At 41.0% G+C, this 22,807-nt stretch overlaps 1 protein-coding gene across 6 annotated transcripts in view; it reads left to right on the top strand.

Moving 5' to 3' along the window:
- FSTL4 (follistatin like 4) overlaps positions 1–22,589 on the top strand; it is a 213,656-nt gene extending 191,067 nt beyond the window's left edge. For 5 of the 6 annotated variants that reach the window (XM_067005500.1, XM_048057187.2, XM_048057188.2 and 2 more), the window contains 8 exons: positions 1,688–1,849; positions 2,854–2,988; positions 4,409–4,435; positions 9,519–9,637; positions 12,179–12,328; positions 12,950–13,057; positions 16,105–16,214; positions 19,305–22,589. In XM_067005500.1, coding sequence (XP_066861601.1) covers positions 1,688–1,849; positions 2,854–2,988; positions 4,409–4,435; positions 9,519–9,637; positions 12,179–12,328; positions 12,950–13,057; positions 16,105–16,214; positions 19,305–20,007 — 1,514 coding nt within the window. In that variant the 3' untranslated portion in view covers positions 20,008–22,589. The remainder of the gene's footprint in view (positions 1–1,687; positions 1,850–2,853; positions 2,989–4,408; positions 4,436–9,518; positions 9,638–12,178; positions 12,329–12,949; positions 13,058–16,104; positions 16,215–19,304) is intronic. The other variant, XM_013175835.3, reaches the window with a different exon arrangement.
- Positions 22,590–22,807: the final 218 nt, after the last annotated feature.

Below are 22,807 nucleotides of genomic sequence, written 5' to 3'. Positions count from 1 at the left end.
CTGACAGCTGCTGGCTGCTTCCAACAGCAGATCGCTTCCTTTGCTCTTCTTCCACTTGATCTGGCACCTCCTGAAGTCAGGAGGAGCATCAACCCTGACAGTAATGGCAGGAAGAGAAGATAAAAAAAACAGTAAGTGCTTTTATTTAGAAATTGCAAACTCAATAAAACAAACCTTGTCTTTTTGGTATCCTTCTGATTAAAAAGCTCTTATGGGGTGTTTTACTCACTGCCATGCTTCTTACAACACATTTACTTTTCTTCACAAGTAAAGGAAGTGGAAGAAGAAGAAATAAGTTCACATGTCCAGTGTAGAAGTGGAATTTAAAGACATGCCTTTACATCCACTTTTTTTTTGCTTTCCAGTTGCCCCTAGGCATTTCCTCTCAGATTACACTTGAACAATCTCTCTCTTTTAAAGCTATAAAAACAAGTAGACTTAAGGGCTTTCTGTCATGGCTGATTTTGTTCCAAGTATTAACCAGAGCTGATGACTCAGTGTTTTTTTAAGCAGCTGGTAGGTTAGACAGAAGTAAAATACATCTCTCTCTGGTAAGGCTCATAAAAAAATAGAAATAGAAAGATGTAAAGTGTATGCTAGTGACTGTAATTATTCAAACTATCCCCATATGGATATATAGATATATAGCAAGCTGCAAATACAGATTTCATTTTATTCTAAAGCAACTGTTGAGTGCATTTAATTTTGCCAGTCCTGGAGCCTAATGATGGACAATATAAAAACACAGTAGGGAGTTAGATACCTTAAACCAGTGATTTCCAGTGGAAGTTTGTTACTGACTCATTCAGGCATTCTAAAGCCCTCCCATATATAAGAAGACGACGTGTCCCTTCGTTTTCAAGATGGGATTGCTGGTCTGGATGTGAAGCATATCTTCACATTTCCTTTTATTAAGTCCCTTGAGGTGAAAGGAAGGAGGGATGCTGGTGGTTTTCCTCCACATGAGCAATGTTGCAAATCCCCTTTAAAGTATGTGAGAATATTGTTAAGAAATAGTTAGAGGGTAGTATTAAGTCTGGTTGATTTGAGCAACGAAGGCAGCATGATTGAAAATCAATGAACTTGTCTGAAATGGTAATATAATTAGTTGTTCTGTCAATTTAGTATATTAAAGAGTTCAGAGGCATCTTCCTGAAACAAGGTAAGTCACATTTTGAAAGCCTCTAAGGAAAAAAACAAAACGAAAACACATTTGTTTAGAATAACAAGTAATAAATGTATAGGGCATTTCCTTATGTATATTTGATTAAAATGTTGAATAACATGGTACATCTAATAGGAAAATGATGTGCAAGGACTCAGTTCCTCCCTTACTAGATTCAGTTGAATTTATACTTTAATTTTTAAGTATGTGAGTGTCTTCCTTAAGTTTTAATCCATCTTCCCTGAAGTTCAATCAGTCGCTTAATGAAAGAAAGCAGGAATGGTCTCAGTACCAAATCCCATCTCCAGCTTGCTCCCTGGCATTGGCATATTAGTTTATTCTTTTCTATTACTATTTTCTGTTTTCTGCCCTGAAGTTGGGCTGTAGAAAAATCTTCGCTGTAGCTTGTGCTGAAAACCAGGCCACAGCTCATTCCCTCGGCTCTGGGATCAGACCTTCTCTGCAGCGCGGGCTGGCAGCGGGCAGGTGAGCTCAACGTCGCCAATTCCTTGTTCCCCGCAGTGCCGCCGGTGATTCGCGTCTACCCTGAAACGCAGGCACAGGAGCCCGGCGTGTCAGCAAGCCTCAAATGTCACGCCGAAGGCATCCCTAATCCCCGAATTACCTGGCTAAAGAACGGTGTTGATATCATGCCAAAATTATCCAAACAGCTAACGCTCCTAGGTAAGAACAGAATTTTGATTAATTAAAGTATTGTAGACGGGGATTAAGGAGGATTATTTTGTACTTTAAACTAGAAGTTCTTGTACTTTCACTAAGCCATGGTTGTTGAAAATCGTGTTAGAAAACCCCTGTTCTTCCTTTTTATCTTTTCCTCCAGTGAATTTCTCGGGTAATACAGTATCGATTGATATAAGTGGTAACAGTGTTCTGGTAAAAGACGGTGTTTGTGATTCTCCACTGCCTTGCCTCTTGTGTGCATCTGTGCAAATCAGAAGAGAGATGCATTAAATCTGTTCCTGGGTGTAAGGACTTCACAGGGTGCAAGTCTGCAAGTCCGCTGGGAATCAGCCTGTGGTTCCCGTGTCTTCTCACACCCACCTCTGCAGTGGGAACTGGGCTCTTCACTCTTGTTGGTCCTTATGTTTCAAATAAGGATGTAACATGCAATGAAAGACAACAGTATTTCTCTGCAAATTTCTGTGTAATGATATTAAGAACCTTCCCCCTACCATCCCAATCGTTCTGTGGTGCATTGCAGACCTCCTCCAGCACTGGTAGCACAGACACCCCTGCGTGGCTGGGTGCAAAGTCTCAAAATCTTCCAAAGGTTTTAGACAGTAGCCCCACTGCAGAAAGCAAAATGATAGGAGGAACTGTAGAGAGACTTCTCCCAAGCTTTTTGTGATCTGATGAAGAACTGTTTCCAAAATCAATGTGAATTTTTCTCCGCTAAAGCCAAAGCATTCTTTTTATTAACAAGGAGACATAAATGAAATTTCATTTATTTTTTGCAGTTGGGATTGCTCTTTGTTTGTTTCTGGCACAGAGTGTTTGTGCTAATGGAAAGAAACAAAACATCAGCACTCATGAGAATTGCCCAAATACCTCCATTTATGTACGGGGAAGTGCTGTGCACTGGGAATCCCCCACATTGCGGCCGTGGCAGTGGGGAGCAGTTAGCGGCAGTGAGGAACCCCGCTCACGGGAGGATGTCTTTCTTGCAGCAAATGGAAGCGAACTTCATATCAGTAGTGTTCGCTATGAAGACACTGGTGCCTACACCTGCATTGCTAAAAATGAAGTGGGAGTGGATGAGGACATATCTTCACTTTTCATAGAAGATTCAGCAAGAAAGACCCGTAAGCTGAATTTTTTACATAATTTTTTTCTTTAAAGCATATTTAAAATGAGATGGCATACATGCAATTTAATAGTTTAGGCCATTGCATGCACTATGTGGGACTTTTGCTCATAAGGTAATGACAACTTTGTCTGTGCATTGATCAGAGGATTGGAACTGTGTGGGGAAGATAAAATCGGTTCATCTAGAATGATGAGGCCTTTCATGTGCCAGAATCATGCTGGGGTGTGGTATAGGTAACACCTTTACTAAAGTAATGAATTTGCAATTTTTTCAGATATCCAAGAATCCAAAACTTAATTTTTTGTTGAATTATTTATGATTTCAGAAAAAAAATATTGATTTCTGTATACAAGACTTTTTTGTTAAAGACAGTTACGAATGAAAGTTCTCAAATATTTAGATGTTTGGAAAATGTTCTGATTTAATTGTTTATTTTATCTGTAATTACATTGCTGACTAGTAAAATAGGTTTCCTTTGGCATGAAATTATCTTCCACTACAAAGAAAAGTTTTCCCAGGAACTCTCAGTTGTGTATTTCCCATAGGAGCGTGGCTGTGTTACCTTGTCCATACTGTCCCCGAAACACAATTAATGATTTTCCTCTGTGGAAAAGCTCACAGAGCCTGATCCTTCCTAATCCTTCAGCCTTAACTACCTAGGAGATTGCCTGGGTTCACGGTGATACTAAAAGTCTAGGTGCAAATGTGATTTTGCTGTTTTCTGGCTATTAATATAGAAGTTGGCCATAAATATGCATTCTCATAGCAATTCTTTGGAAAAAATATATTCTTTTCCTCATTAAATGGATTTATGTACTCTTATTAATATCAGTCTTTTCCCCAAGAATACTTAAGCAAGGAAAATTACAGCGTGTTGATAAATAATTGGATGTATCTTAACAGAAATTCAAATATAGCTGTACTTTTCAGGAGGGTTTGAATACTAAAAGAAAATGTAGTTCTTGCATGAAATTCCAAGAAGAAAATCTGCTAAGTGCATGGCTGCTCTAACTGCCAGTCTCAGGCTTCTGAAAGATGCCATGTTTGCTACTTGAAATTGTACAGAAAGCCACAGCCTGTACCATACCTACAACTACATTTGAAGATAGCATCTTCTGTTTTGTAAGACTTTGATCTTTGCACAGGCTAAAGTTATCCTCATTTCAGTGAGGATTTTTCCCATGTCATAGCTTCAGAATTGTCTCTAAAAGAAGTAAATGTGTTTAGAAATATGTATCTGTTCTTATTTTTACTTTACTAGGATGAATGTTACAGTTTTCACAAGTTAAACAGTTCATTTAAACATGCGTGTTAATTCAGTTACTTGCTACAATGAAAATTTTGACATTGTTTTTTTTTTTTTTTTTCCCTTTTCTTGATTATTTTCTGGCTTTCCCAATTTTCTGATGCTGCAGTTGCAAACATACTGTGGCGAGAGGAAGGTACTGCAGTAAAGTTCTTTTGTTGTAGTGATAATGTGCTTGTCTGCTTTAGTGATTCCATGATGGGCCATTCTGCACTAACTTGCCACTAACTCTGTCAACTTTTGCAGTTACCAGATTAAGTACAGACCAGAAGTTTAAAAGCTAAAGTATTTAAATGAGAGGTGTCACTCCAGTGAAATAAATCCTACTGATAACTTCTTACATTTTCCCATGATGGAATAATAAATGACCATAAAGTACAGAAAAATGGGAATTTCATATGAACTGCCACCAATGCAAGTAGCCTGAGATTCCCAAGCTACATTAACAATTACACAAGTGTCAGAAGTGCTCCCAAATTACCATAATTGAACATGTAAGGCATAAATTCAATACACTGCATTTTTAAGCAAGCAATTTAAACTCTTCCTCCTTAGTAGCATGTATTGATGTTTACTAGGTGAGCAACAAAAATCGTGTTCTTGTCTGTTAAGCAAAAAACACCCTCAAGTTTTACTTCCCTCTATCTTTTAAATCAATGCAGGGTAAAGGTTGCCCCATTTCTCCTTGTTTTAATTGGCAGTTAAGATCTCTAGTTTGATCAAATTTATAGTATGCCCTGCACAAGGTCAACATCTGCGTATCTTGGAAGGCAAATTAGAAGAAAAGCATCCTTAAACAGCTAATTGACTCAAATATATTATGGAGCCACTTGAAGTCAAGATTGATTTGATTTTGTATGCACTGGTGCTGTAATTGTTTCCAAAACACACAGTGAGAAGCTCTCAAGCAACTCACCCATATGCCACCTGAAGTACGGTGCCCAGAGGCATCGGTGGGGAGCCTCCTGCCTTTGGGCACTTCAGCCTGCTAGAGCAGGGCATCCTATTCACTGGGAGAAGGTTCTTGGATTGTCCAAGAAGTCCAGGCATGACAGTTCTTGAGTCTGCCACTTGCATGTGAGGAAGCTGGGACTTTGCTGCCCTTCCAACCTCGTGGAGGTCTCTGTGCAAAGACTGTTTCGTAAGTCGTGCCCCCAGGTACCCACAACAGGAGTTGTGCTTTGTGCCCTTGGCTTGGAGCTTTTGCCATGGCTTAGCCTAAAGGATTTTGGGGGAAAGAAGGAAAGCGCCAGCCCTTAGTAGCTGGTGCTGCCTAGGTCTATAGCTGAGGTCCCGCTGCTGGCTGCAGGTACGTACTCACACCAAAGGCAGCCGGCTGGAGGTCATGAGATGTGGCACGACCACCTATGACAATTCTGCAGAGTTTGTACACCGCCCACAAGTGCCAAGTGCATGGCTTTGAAGAGCGTCTCTGTACTGCCAATGTACCTGTAAATGGCATTACGGGCACTAAGAATTGCTATTTCCCTTCTGCTTAGAAATGAAATCTCTCAGTCCAGCATCATCTGCATAATGCTACATGATTTAATACTGCATCTCTTACACTTCTTTTTAAAGAAAGTATTTGGATAACACTACCAGATGTATAGAAATACTTAAAGAACAACTAAGAAGTTGGTTGCAGAAAGTCTTATTATAATTCTGCTAAACAATATGGACTTACTGCTTATCAACCTTGCACATTTTAAATAAACGTATGAGCAATTTACAGGGAAAGCATAGGCAGTAAAAGCAGATTTACTATTGATGTTCCTAAGCACTTCAGTATCTTTAGAGTAGGTTTATTCCCTTGTCTACATTCTGTATATTTGTTCAGCACATTCATTCTAGACAAAGAATCCACCGAACATACCTTAACATGTGAAATCTTGGCACAGAGAAGGCTCGTAGACAGGAATGGTATTTTTGTTTTTACGTTCTAATATAAGCTCTCAATTCTGTTACAATGAAAACTTAAGTGTAAGTAGAAATATTCACAACTGGACTGGTAGACCTGCGCTCCTTTAAAATGATCACATTCTCGTGCTCGCCAGGCCTGTGTCAACTAAAGCTATTTGTAAGATCTTATTCAGAATATTGCACAGAACAATCTTTTGCTGTGAGTCACAGTTTTAACACAAGTAGTTGATCATTTTGAAAGTTAGTCTACCAGTCCTCCCTCAAAACCTTTCACAGACCACACACAAGGAAAACCTCCAGACATGAATGCACATAGCATGACCTGCCAGGTAAACACGGGACTGGAAGCACGTGCAATATTTACTCAGTGTGCAATCTAGTTTTTAGTCTTTGTACAGAGAAAATGATGTGTAGCCCAAAAGTAGAGATTTGTTTTCATGCCAGTGTTCATTTTCAGAGTGCGTGCTGCTTTCTTTATTCCTGGATAAAGGGAACATATCTTGCCAGCAGGCAATCATCAGTTATATAAAGGCATGCACTTAAAAAGCTGAAAGCCTTTTTGTTACCTTATGTAAGTTCTTAAATACTTTCAAGCATTTAGATTAAACTGGGGAAAATTATTCACGTATTGGTTCAAAGAGTATTGCCCTGTGATGGATTTGCCCTTTGATCTCCAAGGGGAGCAATGCAGATGTACATCTCAGTACATCTATGTTCCTCAAATAAAGAAAACTCTTGTCGTCTGCTGCCCTCCTGAATTTCAGTCTTGAGTCAACAACTGTCCATGCTTTATTTCTTCAGCTGATGAAAAAATAATAAGGATGTTAGAGCCAGCATCATCTGGAATGGTTCAGATGAGACGGGTTACAATTAGAACGCCCTCTCCATTCGTTGGTCTTTTTGTTATAATAGTTTTTTGTCATACAGATGAGGTATGTTGGCTTTAGATTTTGAACTAGTTGTGTCATCCAACCTGTCTTCAGTTAAAAAGGGGGGCAAAAACCAGCAATAACCCTGGTCATTAGTCCTCTAGCTCTAAGTCTATTACCAGCCTCACTAGTATCAATCTTACAGCTGAGCAAAGTTCTCCATTGCCCGCCTGTGTATTGAAATAATTCCCCAGACCAAGCTGTAGCAGCCGTGCAATCCAGCCTGGAGTCTGTTTTACCAATTCCCCTGAGCTTGTTTATATATGTACCCCAATCAAGACCTGGCAAATACTTTGTAAGTCACAGTAAAATGCCTAGTCTGACTTGTAAAACACCTGCTTCGTTTAAAAATCAGTGTGAAGATTACTGACTGCAACAGCATTTTAATTTCATTTCATAAACTCTGAAAAGAGCATGCCTTCAGTGTACCTGAATGTTGTTAGTAAATTGTGTCATATTTTAACCAGTCAGCAGTAAAACTTGCAATCATTTTACTATAAAATAAGTGGTAGGACTTGCCAAGTCACTTGCTCTAAGTCTGCTGAGGTGAAATGATTAGAAAAGTATTTTTGTGACAAATTAAGGCCTTAATTCTGAAATACACACTCATCGTATTTGGAGTTTTAGATAAAATCACGCTACTATTGTGCATGAAAATAATGATAAGCATCTTCACAATGGCCGTAGTTTGTTGCCTGCCTGTCTCCACCTGTTAGGATTACAGAACTCACCTCATCAACGAGCACTCACTCCAGACAGGGCCAAGCTCTGCCCTCTGGTATTCACTCAAATCCCATCAAAGGTGGTGGGAGCTGTGTGCATGCTGTGAGCGCAGGGTTTGGCCCAAAACGCCCAAATGAAATGCTTTAACGTACTCTTAAAATAAATAGCCCTTAGTCAATAAAGGTAACCTAGTTGTCAATGGGAGTTCAGTAGCTTTTTTTCTACATGCATGAACCCTTACCATGGCATCACATTTAAGGATCCCAGCTCCTGTACCCGCCTGATGCCCTGACTGGGGTATTTCTGTTTTTTAGAGAGATTTAACTTCAACACTGTCAGTACAGCAAGCACCTGATTCTGAGAACTTGTCCTCTGAAGCCACTTATTTGGCACAAGAAGAGGGTTTTTTGGCTCCAAAAAACCCTCCTAACCTTACTAAACTGTATACTCAATTAAATTCTCCAAAAAAATACATTTATCCAAATTACACGTTTGTATCATGCAGTTTTCCTGTGATAATTTGCCTCAATCATGCAAACACTTGAGATGTGAGAAACTTTATAGACATGAGCAGGATTTAGAGCTGCCACCACAGGAGCAGCCAAAGGAATTGTAATGCTGAACATTGTTCAGATCTGTAGAACTGGGAACTTATTTCTCCATAGTTAAAATATAATTAATGAGAAATTCCAAATTATCACATCACCATAGCGTTGGCAGATAGGTACACATCAGCATTGCTGGGGGTGACAGTAGTCATTGCAAACATTCACTGGTGGTGGTACAAAAACAAAAAACAAAAAAATGAAATGATGCTTGGATCTTTCTAACTGGAGCGTTTGAAAAGATCCTGAACATTTCTCAAAGATGCTTATTCCTGCAACTGCATGTAGCTGAGGAACTAAATTATCAGTGTTTTAAGGCATTTCTGCATGACAGAAGTGAGAAAATATGCTCTAACAGCAAAGCAGTGACAGACAGCTAGTTTTCCAAATCTCCCGGAATGCCCCAGTTGTGGATAAATGAGTGCTATTGCAATGCTGAAGTACTCCACATTTGTGAATTACAGTTTGCAAGATTTCAAAAATGTATTTGTTTTGGTGGCTATAGTTCATTCAGATAGTTTAAGAAAATAGAGGATATATTTTCATTCATGGACAGCTGTTAAGCACATTCATTTTGCGTCACAGTTGCAAGAAGTCAAGTTTACTGTAATAGGACAGCTTGGAGATTAATTTAAACTAAAGCTTCTCGCTCGGTTCTCAAATTATTAGCAAACTATTTTTAATGAAATCATAACAAACCAAAGCCATAGTCTGAGGAGGTACAATAATAATCACACAGAGGCTTATTTAACTCAAGTCCTGCTTTGTACGTTAGCACAAGACCTGAACACCAATACTGGTGTACAACTGCCGCCACCAAGGCAATGCATTTTTGAATGTGTCTGTACCTCTTCACTCCTTGAAGCCCTCGTTGTGACATGAAATTTGATTTTGTGAATGCACTGACTGCATCCAAATGACCAACCTTTATGTAAGGCAGATTTTGTTTGTTGGGGGAAGTGGGTGAGTTCTTATAGTCCTAACAGCTATGGATACATGCAGAAAAAATAATGCTTCTCCTTTTGCTTTATCCCCCTTCAAGGCCTGAGTGTTGGGAATATGTTCTATGTCTTTTCTGATGACGGGATCACAGTCCTTCAGCCAAATGAATGTGAAATCCGCAGGCATATCAGGCCCGAAGAGAGGATTTTCACGAGTTACGTAAGTCCTGAACCCAGCAGCTATAGCTGACAGCTGGGAAACTTTCTCTTAATCTCTTCAAAGGTTGTTACTACCAAAGGTTGACAGTTACGTTGTGACATGGTGGGCTTCATTTGACATCCTTGAGGTTAATCATCTCCACTTGAAAACTAAGGGAACTACGTATGGGATAAACCTTGGATACATTTCCCAGACTGAATCACAGCTGGGAGGTGAGTGAGGATGCGGTGAGGTTTGTTGTGCCGTGCTGGTCCTTTGCATCTTCTGCTGCTGAAACAGAGACCCACACCATCCTTGCTTGCTGTCTGACGTTTTCTGCCAGCACCAAGTTTACCTAATCCTTGCTGTAGGAAATTACAAGGGAAATTTGTTGCAATGTCAGTGAATTTCAAGCACTGGCTCGTACACGGGAGCTCAATGTGGCAGGTGGGATAATGTGTGCCTGGAGGCTCTGAGAGGCCAATGTTTTCTGTGACCTGTGTCATGTACTCCTCTACAACAGCACACATCATGTACACACACAGGAAGCTATCACATCGCCTAAAAGACAGGTGCTGAAATACATCCAGAAATGCTTTGTTAATCACTCCTTCGTTTAGTTTTATGAAAAGTTCGATTTACAGGGTAAACAGAACATGATCATAGCCTTGCAGGCTGGGTTAGGCACTGCTACCATGGGCCATGATCTTTCCGTGAGTCTGTATTCATTGTTTTCTAAAACTCATACATTTGTGGTTGATAGTGTTTTTTTATCTACTGGAATACTTTAACAAAACTTACTTAGTGTGTACTTAATATTATTAAGCCACACTTCAGCTGTTACTAGTTAAAGAAAGACATCTTGTGTTTCCTTTCCAAAGAGCTGTAAATATTGAAGAGGTGGTTCTGGAGAAACAGCTTGAAAAGCACAGAGGAGAGCAGGCCCTTAAAGAAATAATGTCAGCACAGTGGTGGGCATAAAAGGGACTTTTATCGTTATTATTTGGCTGCCTTTCAGAGACCTCTGAGGGTTTCCTATGGATATCATAGTGCCCTTTGCCGTGGTATTGGGAGGTTTGACTTCTTTTCCTCCCTTTTCTCTTTTAGCATCTTGAGTGTTTGCCATGCAGACAGTGATACCAGCCTAGGATTTATAAGGGTGTTCCTACAACAAAAGTGTCCTCATTTGCTGTTAGAGGCGTAGCTGAGCAGTGTAACTGAAGGGTGGGTGATCCTCCCTGCTCCCCTTGGTTTGGGTGGATGCTGTGCTGCCAGAGCCCAGGCCAAGGATCTGCTCTGTGCCACTGCCGGGTGTGCTGCTGAGGATGAGGAGGGCAGTCTGGAGCGTATCTGGAGCCTGTCCGGTGCTCAGCTGCGTGGATGGCTGCTGGGAGCACAAGGCTGGCTTTTGTAGCTTGTTTTAGCTTGCTGTAGCAACAGTCTCCAGCCCAGCTGGAGGGCCAGAAAGCAAAGCTCAGCCAAGCTGTTGAATCTTGTATCTTCAGCCCTTACACGGGTCTCCATCGAGGTACTGAGCTGGCAGGGCTCTGCTGCTTAGAGGTGAAATCTTTTCATCCCTGATCATTGCTCTGATACAGACTCGGTGCTGGCATTGCTTTTGTTTGTGCATCCCCTTGCCCTCAATAAGCTCTGCTGCCCTGATTGCTTCCCCCATGGGGGGTTGTGCCATTATTTACAGTGACCCAGCTGTTGCATTGACAAGATTTAAAACCAACAGTTGTGCTCACTGAAATATATACGTGTTCACTTTGGTTTATCCTCCTTTCTGCACCACAGCCTGGTGCAACATAAATGCCCATTCACGTTAAGCGACACGACTTTGTAGAGCAGCCAACATGCAGAGGCTTTCTCGTGAGATCACGTGTGACTCTTCAAACTTAGGGTGCCAGTGAGCTCCCACTGAAGCTAATACCCGTTGTGTACAGGACTCAGTGAGTGGAAGATCTGCAGCAAAATATGGCAGAAGGCAGTTGAGAAAAAGGTTTGTCCAAAGTATCAGGATTTGGTTCCTTTTGAACAGAAGTTTCTATGCTGGAGCAACAGATGGTAGGACCCTGCCTATTCTGCTCTATTCCCTTGAGCACAACCACCATAGAGCACGCTCTCCTGAACTGAAAATGAAGAATGTGTGAAAAATATAAAGCTGATATTCAAACAATGTAATTAATGTAAATCCCTGTTTTTCAGAGCACACAGTGATATTTCTATTTTTGTTAAGTGCTGACAGCACTGCAAGTCTTGCTAAACCAAGGTGTGCTTCAAAAGGTAGATCCATAGACTATGTAGTTATTTAAATTCAGAGTTTGCAGGAGGTCCAGCTGTTTGATGTCACCGGGTAGGGCCAGGCTGTAGTGTGGTACCAAATAAAATAATTACTTCATGTTTTCCAGGAAAAGAAAAGAAAAGAAAAACAATCCTCATCCTAATGGAATCCTCGTGGAATTGTTTTCTGTGGCTTTCAAAGCTAACCTTCTTACAGCTTCAGACCCTGAACTTGTAGAAATTAATCCTCTTTTCTTCTTTTTTTTTTTTTTTCCGCAGGAAGAGATCTGTCCTAGAGTGGAAGGTGAAGGCACTCAATCCTGCCTCTGGGCTTCAGCGGTCAACGTCAGAGACAAATATATTTATGTGACACAGCCTAAGCAGCACAGAGTAATGATAATTGATATCCAGACTCAGAAAGCCATACAGGTACTTACAAGGGGAAATCTTTACTCAAGGATGGCAAAAGTTCAAAAAGACTTTGATACAGGAAAATAAACAGATTTTTGCCCAGTGGATCTGCTGACATCACTAAAAAGTTTGGCCTGTGTTGTTTTCACCCATGGGGTCACACTCTGTCATTCACTGTTCCGAAACCTCACTGGCAGGAAGAAATTCCTTTATGGGGTGGTGATCATTGTCTCAGGGCTGTGTCTGCAGCTGGGCTTGCAGCTAACGTGGTAAAATAATGCTAGAACTAATTTCTGACATATGCTTACTGAGCTGCTCCCTGACGTTGGTTACAGGTAGGTTAGGAAGAATGAACTGACACAGGTATAGTTCAGGCAGAAACTGGATCCTGATCTGCTGTAAGTAACAGAAGTCGGAGGGACGTCTAGCCAGAAAATGGAGATGAGCAGCCAGATTTTCTATTGCTGGTACTTCTGCTGATCTCTCAGCTGATGAGAAGGTAATTGTACAAAGCTGTACACATGGGCGTAAACAGTGGTACGTGGGAATGTCTACAGTAAGCTAATGTAATGTGTGTTGTGTGCATAATGAAATTCATATCACTATGTAAATATGTATCTCTCTTTTTTTGTTTCCAAGTCCTTGGACGTTGACCCGTTACCAACCAAGTTGCATTACGACAAATCCCACGATCAAGTGTGGGTGCTTAGCTGGGGTGACATGCGGAAATCCTCGCCAACGCTGCAGGTAAGCCCTTCTGCACCCGAGCCTTTGCCCTTCCTTTGCTCGACATCCTCAGCAGCAAGCTGCTGACTGGCTGCTTGCAGGTAATTAACAGCCTTTAATGGTCTGGATGTAAAGCTGCTTTTTCATTTGCATATCTAGTGTGTTTTATTCATCCCTCTTCTGTCCATCCTCACATATTTTTCCTGCTGTTTAATTTGTTTTTGAGCAATGACTGTGCCATGGGCTGGCAGCAGGATGGCTTTGTTGCCAAGGTCTATTTTGTTTTAAGGCTGATGACAGAGCCAAGTGCCATAAAGTCATCCAGCACGGGCTGGCAGCTGACTGCGAGCAGCACGAGCGTGCGATGCTCCGAGTCATTTGTGCAGCCAGCGTGAGTGCAGCTTCTTTTTAGCTTGATTGAGGTCTAAAAGCAGTGGGTACCAAGAAGCCTGGAAGAGCGTACTTTCTGTACAGAAATCTGTCACTCGCTAGCCTATTGGTAGTATTTCAGCAGAGGTGCAAGTCAGGTTGAGCAACACACATTCAGGGAAAGCATAGGGTAAGGACTAAGTGCAGTGCACCCTTCTCAGACATTACGAAGACCTGCAATTTTTTCTGTCTGCAAACAATTCGGGTGCATTGTGTGTGAAAAGGAACATTGAAAGGTGAATGCATTGCACTGTGCCTCAAGATTTGTAACTCATTTCGGGATTGCTAGCCTATCGCTCTCATTAAGGTTAGAGCAAAACCACCCTATTCTCTGCTTTGGTAAAGACACTTACCTCTTCTTGTCTTTCGTGTGGAAGTCCAGGTTTTCTGCCAATGCACTAAATTGCTACTTATTTTCCTTAAACTTTACCTATTTTTTCACTTCTTTCTCTCAAGCCTTAAGCTTTCTTTTTCAATGATGATGGAGCATAATGCAGCAGAATTTTTATCACAGTGAAATGCAAATCTTTAACAGAGGAGGTGGAGGGTTTGTTCAGTGCTTCTGAAAACCATGTATTATTATTTAAATAAAAGATAAAAAAATCTAGAGGGTATGAAAGAAGCACGATCAGCAAAAATAAAACCTCGGGGACATGTTCTGCTGTTGGGTGTCAGTGACTGCACTGGAGCGAAGCCAGTGAGCTCCCTGCAGCTGCTCACGCTCAGCGTGACTCCGGGGCACAGGAATGTGCATAGGCTCGGACATCGAAATGAGCTTCCTTTTCTGGATTGCCCTGGGGAATTAGCTTTTCTCGTGTAGGCATCTAATTGGGCATTTTGCTGCTGCTGTATGTCATATGACAAAGTGGACACCAAACCTGATTTGATCCATCCAGACGTTCCCCTCTGTAGTATTTTCTGACACCTGCTGCCCACCCTTTCTGGACCCATGGAAGACTCATGAATATCTTTTTACCAGAAAATTTGCTTCTGGAGCTACATCAGAGCATTCGGCAACAGAGTGAGGAAGCCGAGAAGAGGGGCTTTGCTTTCTGACCTGAAAACCTGCAAATCTGTAGGCTACACCAGTCGTGGGGCTGCCCAAGGCTTTGCTGGAGGCAATGCCCCATGAGTGTGGGACGAGCACACTCTGTGCAAGGTAGTATCCACAACCTGCAGGCTTTCCGTTATAATGAGGAACTGACCGGCAGTTCAACACAGGCATTTTCAGCAGAAACAGAATGGGGGCAAATCAACAAAGTTTTCTGAGGCAGTGCCACCAGCTAGCCTCACCTAGGCACTAGCACAGTTTCCTGAACAGGGTGTAGGGAGACAAAATGGGCTCTCTTTACCCTTTCCAGCTCAATTTCCTCCACCCAGCTGTGAGAGGTTTCTGTAATTAAAGGAGAGATGGCTCAAGCATGTGATTATTAAAAAGAACACACCATCTGCACAGCTGGAAACTTGTTATGAGGCTCCAGCTCTCAGATAGTCCTTTCCGTTAGCTTTATATAGTGCAGTTACACATGTGGAGAGTGGGATTAGCACCAGCATTAGCAGATCTTTTCTTTTTTTTCCAACCGTCTTTTCCCAAAAGGTGGGCAGCAACTAATCTGGTGAAGTTCGTTCTTCAAACCCGGAGTTGTTAGCTGCTGTCATGCAATAAAATATCTTTTTAAATAAAAATGCTACTGTGCAAGTAGATCTAAATTTCCACTAGTTCTGTGGAAGTCGGAGATTTATCAAACAGCCCGTGCAGCCGACTAATGGGATGCTGTTGTTCAGCCATTACTGGCCTCGTGAAAGCACTGTGCAGGAACAGGCATCTTTCTTGAGCAATTTAATTGGAAGAAATCTAAATGGCACGGTCAGAATGGCCGTCTGAACTGAACCTTGTAGGGTTTTAGCATTTCCTGCAATGAATTATGTAGCTATAAGCTCAAAGCAACTACTGTTGCACATTACATGAGCAGAGTATCCCAGTGAATAGACTAAAGTCATCTTGAACCAAGCAAATAATCTGAGTATTTAACATCTTCATTACTGAAAACTTCTGCCTCTCCATGTCTGGAGCAGTCGGGGAGCAGAGTTTCTGTGGCAGCAGGGGTGTGGGCTGTGCTGGGGGATGGCATGGGGAGAACAGCAGCAGGGACTTGCTCTGCTCTCCTATGAGTCTTGTATGGTGCAGTAGGTGGATGAACAGGTCTTCTCCTTCAAAGTGATAATTAACTGCTGTGAGTTAGTGTTTGAGCCTTCGAGCTGGTAAATTATCACTGTGCACCTAAGTGAGATTAATAAATATGACCGTGAAATAACTGTTTATTTTAGACAGCAAGGAATAAATTATTGTGGTCTTAGTGTTGTCATACTATTTCAGCTCCTGCATGACTGCTCTTTCTTGCAATATAAACGTCTTATGAAAGTAGAGCTGTGTACTTACCTTACAAATGTCAAGCCTCAAATACTATTTATTAGCACACCTTTTTCAAGGCGGCTACACCAAACAGTATTTTGAAGTCGTTAATCAATTTGAGTCTACTGCATCCTTGGGAAAAGCCACTCGGCACCGTGTATGACTGTGTAATCTGTATTTACCTTTCTGCTTTTCTTGCACACAACCTTGTGTGTATTTATTGCAGGTAATACCAGAGGCGAGTGCAGGGGAGTATCAGCATGTTATCCGCACGCCATTTGAAGGAGTGGATGATTTTTTTATACCACCTACAAATCTTATTATTAATCACGTTAGGTAAGAAATTCTCTTAATGAATATTGACAGTGACCATACTGCTCACTTCTAGTGAGGATCTGTCTAATAATCTTACAGCACTTTACAAATGTTAATGAATGAATTTGTGATTGAGCTAAATATTCTTGTTTCCATTTTCACACAAGAAATGGAGAAATGCTTGAGCAAATTATTTACAGTTATTCATCAAATCAATGAAACAGCGAGAAACAAACCTCAGCTTCCCTTAGCCCTTGCATGGGCATTCAGACCTCGGCTTGGTCAGCCGGGCCTCTGTGCAGCAAAGCACAACATGCTGCCCTGGCTTGTTTGTGCTGGGAATTTGATGGCCAGAAAGCTGGCTTCCTTGTCTCAAAACCACTTTTTGGATCAAGGATTTATTGCTGGAAGTGGTAAAAGTTTATGCTGCTCGAAGCATAAAGCATGGGCCTTCCACATGTTTCCAGCTACTTACCTGTTCAAAATCTGTTACTAGATCCGTGTGTGAGGTGTAAGATTTGAGCAGAAAAATGATATGCACTGCACATTAGAAAGAAGAAGAAGAAAGAAAAAAACAAACCACCTCTACAAACCATCAGTTTTGAATGTTAATGTGATGTAGTGGTTAATGAGATTGCATAAGTTACATACTAATAACTTGGAGTAATACTGACTGCTTCCCAGCAGGAACAGGAAGCCTCCCATTAAAGTTATCAAAATTGATGATAACTACAAAGCAATTTATACTGTTCTTACCATGTTATAACATAACAACTGCTTAATCACCTCCTGTCACCAATATAGTTTAACTAACTTAAACACGCCAAAAATCATAAAGTAGCTCCTTACAGTAAGCTTAGATTCCCTGCAAGGAACACTGAGGTCACACTTAAATTATTATGTGTTGAATCTGATCCAAAATAAATAACTTTGCTTCCTGAAGCACAAAATAAGACATACTTCATGGTTTTCATTCTTAATTTTTCCCTACCTCACTTTTCCAGTTTGCTTTCAAAGTAATGGTATGAGTAAGAGTAGTGCCAGGAGGTAGACGACTGCTGAATGTTAAAGATTGGGTTGCGGAGGTAAAGTCTGGGTTCAAAGACAGGAAAATGGAACAATTTTTTTGTTTGTTTTCTTGTGGATTTGTTTGTTTGTTTGTTTGTTTCAGTGTGATTAATCAGCTGCATACAGATGATCTTCCAGGAAAAATATTAAATGTAGACAACTGCCTATAGTTTTCCATGTGCAAAGCCGAGAATGCCGTGCCTAATTTCCCATTTCATTTGTTCAGGGCCAGATCTTTGTCAGTTCTCTCTCACCTTCAGCACAAAAAAATAATTGCTCACAGTCTAATGAGACTTACTGGGATCATGTTCTAAATTCTCCACTCAGAAACAATAAATGGCGATTCCAGCATTTCCCGGGAAGGTGAATATTTAAGCAATCTCTTCTGAGAGCCAAAAAAATATTTGTATGCAAATGTTCCTGCATATGTATTTCAGCTGCCTGTTATTTCAGATGGATATCTAGAAATGTATCCATTTTTATTAGTTCCCAGGGTAGATTGCTGTCTATTAAAAACTCTCTAAGTGCAAGGCTCTCGTTGAGATTTCAGATCACAGATTTCATGCAAGCACTGTGCCTCTTCTGCAGCTGTGTGCACATAAAACACATTCTGACCCACTTTAAATTAAAGTTTATGATAAGAACCATTTTTAACTTCTTCAGGCATTTGGCCAAGTATTAAGGAAGTCTCAAAAAAATGCTGTAAAGGAAAGCATTTTTTAAAGTGTACTTAAAATGCGTTCATCCAGGAGAAATACAAGCGTCATATCCAATTTCCCCACACACAGTGCACTACGAATCTCTACTGCAGATATTTTGTGAAGTCTCTAATGGATGTGAATGTAATGGGAAAATGAAAGGCTTAGCCCAGTGATTTTCATGGAATCATACACTACATTGGCTCGTTCTTTAGAAGTGAAATCATTGCTGAGTGTCTCATTGACAGATGGATTAAGAATAAAAAAATAAACCCAGTGTTTTAAGCAAAATATCTATTATCTGCACAGAAGCACAGTCCTCCATGTTCCAAAAAACAATTTTATATCTTTCAGGGAAGAAATACAAAACTAAGCACTCACTTCATTTCCTTCTCTCTGCATTGAATGGATGAAAAGATGTAGAATTAGTTTTTGTAAGTCGGTGCCAGTGACCTGTGAATCCAGGGGAACACAAACAGGCTGCTTCTATGGGCTCCCTCTCAAATTAAGCAGAAACCCTTCCTGGCTATTCTTGACCTTTTTTGTCTTCAGCAAAGGTCAGGTGTGCTGCAGCATATATCTTTTAGAGAGCGTTTATTCCTCTGCTTACTGTTGTCTGCCCTCTCTGGAGCACGAAAACAAAGACCACTTTTCTCCAGCGCACCCTTGCTCATTATCTGCCCTGAGAAATGTTTTCCACCTTTCCTGGGCTGGCGGGACGGCGCCTGACGCAGCCTGCTCCACACCTCGGCCTCGCAGCTCCTGCAGTGGTCCCCAGGCACCGCGGGTACAAAGCACGCGTCAGAGCTGCCCTCAGATGCTCTGATTTGGGCACGTTGGTGTTCTCTCCGTGGTTACAAGCGTAGTTCAAAGGTGCTCTCTGCCCCCAGCCTGACAGGGAGACGCTCTCTGTCGAACACTGTCATGTTTCCAGGAAGTCTCGAGTATATAATGAATTACTTCTATCTAGAAGTGAAACAGATTAAATACATAACTGGTCAATGCGCTTTACCTACCAAAAAAAAGAATAAAAAGAAAAAAGAAAATAAAAAGCCTTGATATTCCTATGGTAAATTGGTCTTCCTAATAAAAGACTTGGAATCAAATACCCAAGTACATATTCAGGCTTCCAGGATCAGTTGCTAACTTGCACTGAAATGTATTCCTCCTTTTAGTGCACGTTAGAAGCACTAAAACAAGAGAGGTTTCTTGCAGAAACCACACAGCCTTATTGCACACAAAATTAAGAGGACAGTTTCCCAGTTCCGATGACTCTCCTCTTTTTTCAAGCACACCACCATGTCTCCGGAGTCATGTCTTCTCAGTGTCCTGTTTCCTATTTCAGATTCGGCTTCATCTTTAACAAATCGAAATCCGCAGTCCACAAAATTGACCTGGAAACCGTGACCCACGTCAAGACCATCAGCTTCAGGAACTACAGCTGCGTGCCGCAGACCATGGCCTACACCCACCTGGGCGGCTACTTCTTGGTGCAGTGTAGGAGGAACCGGCCGAGGGCTGCCTCGCCGCAGCTCCTTATCGACAGCGTTTCCGACGCTGTCATCGGCACCAACAGCGACGTGTCGGGCACCCCTCACGTCTCCCCGGACGGACGCTACTTGGTCAGCGCGGATGAAGACAGTGGCAGGATCAAAGTCCAGGCTGTAACTGTCCAGGGGGAAATCAAGTTGATTTATGACTTACAAACAAACATACACGTATCTGATCTGACATTTCAGCCCTCTTTCACTGAAGGCAATCAGTACTATATATATGCTACTTCACATTTGCAAACAGATGTGCTTTTTGTAGAGCTGTCAACGGGGAAAATGAATGTATTGAAGAATTTAAAGGACCCTATCACATCCAAAGACTGGCCCTGGAGCAGCCACAACAGAATTATGAAAGACAGTGGATTATTTGGACAGTATCTCATTACACCAGCTAAAGATTCGTTGTTTGTTATAAATGGGAAGCAAAATACGTTACGTTGCGAGGTTTCAGGTATAAGGAGGGGTAACACAGTGGTCTGGGTTGGAGAAGTATGAAAGAGCAATAGCAGTAGAGCCTTAGGCAGGCAAGTACCAGTTGGACCTTTACACTGCAACAAATGAGCAGTAGCATTGTATATTTTTACACTGGTAAAGAAAAAAAAAAGAAAAAACAAAAACCCCCTGTATAGGCTTCATGGTACAACACTGGTCTACTTGCAAGTTTTATAAGGTACGCTCTGCTAATAGGAAGTGGTTTTGAAGGGTTATTTTTTATTTAGGGGTATGATTTGTGGTTATGAGAAAAATGCTGGGAAGCGAATAATATCTCCACCGAGATATCCCATAAGCCACAAAACCTAGTGAATCTGTAGAACAAAACAGATTTTGAGTTTCCGTATTGAGGGGCTTTTATGTTACGTTCAAGCCATCCGTTTTCTTTCCGTACACCTTGCCCGCTCGCTGTGCTGGTTGCCCCACCTGATGACTGCAGTTAAAATTCACCTTTGGATGACGAGGGGAAAATAAGCATCAGAGAGCAGTTTTCAAACCGCAGAAACCTAGGAGAGCGATTTAATGAAAACTGATCAGTTTTCTCTGCAGGATGGCTTTGGGAGGATTCACGGATGTGATTTCAGAAGGAGGCATAACAGAAATAGTAACTGTCAGCTCGCTTTCTTCTGTGCTTAATTTTGCTCCTGGTACTACTGAAAGCAATGTTATGAGTCCTGCCTCTTCTAATGCATATGTGTATGATTGCATGTGAGAAATTTGGCATGAAATATCCAGGCCATTAGAGTGGATAAAAGCCAGAAAGCACTTGGGGGTCAGAGTTTGTATAAAAATATTTATTGAGAAGGGGGGCATTAGTCCTTAAGTAGCTTGTGAGTCCGGTCAGCTTGGGCACAGGATACAAAATCTGCTCTTCAGTGGGCAGAGAATTAGTTAGGGTTGTTCCCACAGGAGGCAGAAACGCTTCTAGAAACTGTTGGTTTCTCTCATTGAATATTTAGTAGTACTGAAGTCACTGGGTTCTTCACGAAATACTGGCTACAATGGCATAGGGTATTTTAAATAGGAAACTCACTCACTTTCTAGTTGTAGCCTTAATTTTCAGGCATTCTGGGAAACAATTTTTCTTTGTATTTTTTTCTCCCCATTTCTAGTACACTTGTTTATAGTCAATTATCTTTTAGTTATGAGCAAAGAGATTCTTGTAAAACCAGCTGAATTACCCTAGAATGCAACAGCTGGCATTGAAAAATTTAAGTTCAGTTCCCATAAAAGTATAGATCCATTTGCACATTTGGAAAGACATAAAAACTTTTCTAGTTGTTTTTTTGTAACTTTCTGTGTTCATCACCATGAAGTAATCAGGGCAAGAGCAGCTACGGCTCGCAAAGTGGTGCAAGCCATGGGAGCACCACTGCCACTGCAAACAGATGTCTGCGAGCAGTTGGATCCCACATGCTGCTTTGAAAATGTGGGCTTGATGTTGGTGAAAGCTCTCTCTGAAGGTAAACATCTGTTGCATCAGAGCCACACATTGGCCTTTTGAAAGACCCAGCTCCTTTTGAGAATGACCTTGTTGCCCAGAGTTTGTACGAAGCAAGTGCTGCACACACCCAGTGATATTTAGTGGCGCAGTAATTATTTTCCAACACAGATGCTTGAAGTCACCCATTTCACAATGCACACAGAGGGATTTTTACATGAGAAGGATGCAGATTAGCGGGGGTAATCTTTGCTTTAAATGTTCAACTTTAACCAAAAGAGAAGCATTTTAGCATGGCTGTAGACCTGAAGTATTTTAAACCATTTCGGTTCTATAGAGAATATATAAAAATCTGTTCAGACAGACGAGAACAGGAGATGAATCCTATGAATTCATTAAACATGGAGTCCTTTAAATTGCCCTTCAACACCCATAGGCTTAAACCTACATGTATTTTCACTTATGAGCCATAGGGGTTAGAAGAGACTATCCCATCATTGCAACACAGGCATATAAAAGAGATTGGCATAGCCTTCCTTTAGCAATGCATGGTGTCCATGATTTTGTACTCATCTGGTTAGGAAACATACCCATGTCAAGAAAAGGAGGAGACCAGCTTTGTAAGTACCTTTAAATATGCACAACTCCTTTCTTGATTGAAGCTGTATCCATACATTGCAGTCATCCTAAATGTGTTTTACTAAGGCCAAACACTGCTCTCGTGTTACCTTTTATGACTTCTTGAATATTTTATTATGCCTATGTTTCCCTGTAGAGACGTTCATTGTGTCATAGATCAAATATTACTTTTTTAAGAATATTTAAAAAAAATGTAAATATCTGTTCAGGTAAATATTCTTGAGGCTGGTTTATATATAGGCTGTGAAAGATGTGTAACAGACCTCACTTCTTCCTGTTTGTTGCAAACTATTGGAATAGCGTTCACTTGAAAACTCCCACCTGGACCTTTCAAAGATGTTCCCTTTCTTCCCCTTCAGCCCAAGTTCTGGTGATGTGTTTTCTAAATTATCCTAACGGCTATATATCATACTTAGAAAATGAAGTACAACTTAGATTGTCCACACTACTTGTGAACAGTTCCAATGATGGTCAATTCTGACATTAAAGTGCTGCACATTTGTTACTCTGATTTTATTTTTTGTTATGACATGGAGATTTTATATATACTCAAAAAATGTCAGCCAGAAGTCATTTTTGCCTTCCAGCTCTGTCAAAAGCAGGGTGCATTGCCTTATTTGCAGTTTCTTTCCCACTCTCTTGGTGTTCTCCACCAATTAACAATTAATTCCTACCTAATAAATTGATTAATTAATCACAATGATTAATTGAAATGAAATTAAA

Source organism: Anser cygnoides, chromosome 14 (genome assembly GCF_040182565.1).
Source record: "Anser cygnoides isolate HZ-2024a breed goose chromosome 14, Taihu_goose_T2T_genome, whole genome shotgun sequence".
NCBI lineage: Eukaryota > Metazoa > Chordata > Aves > Anseriformes > Anatidae > Anser > Anser cygnoides.
This window is presented reverse-complemented; position numbering and strand designations above follow the sequence as displayed.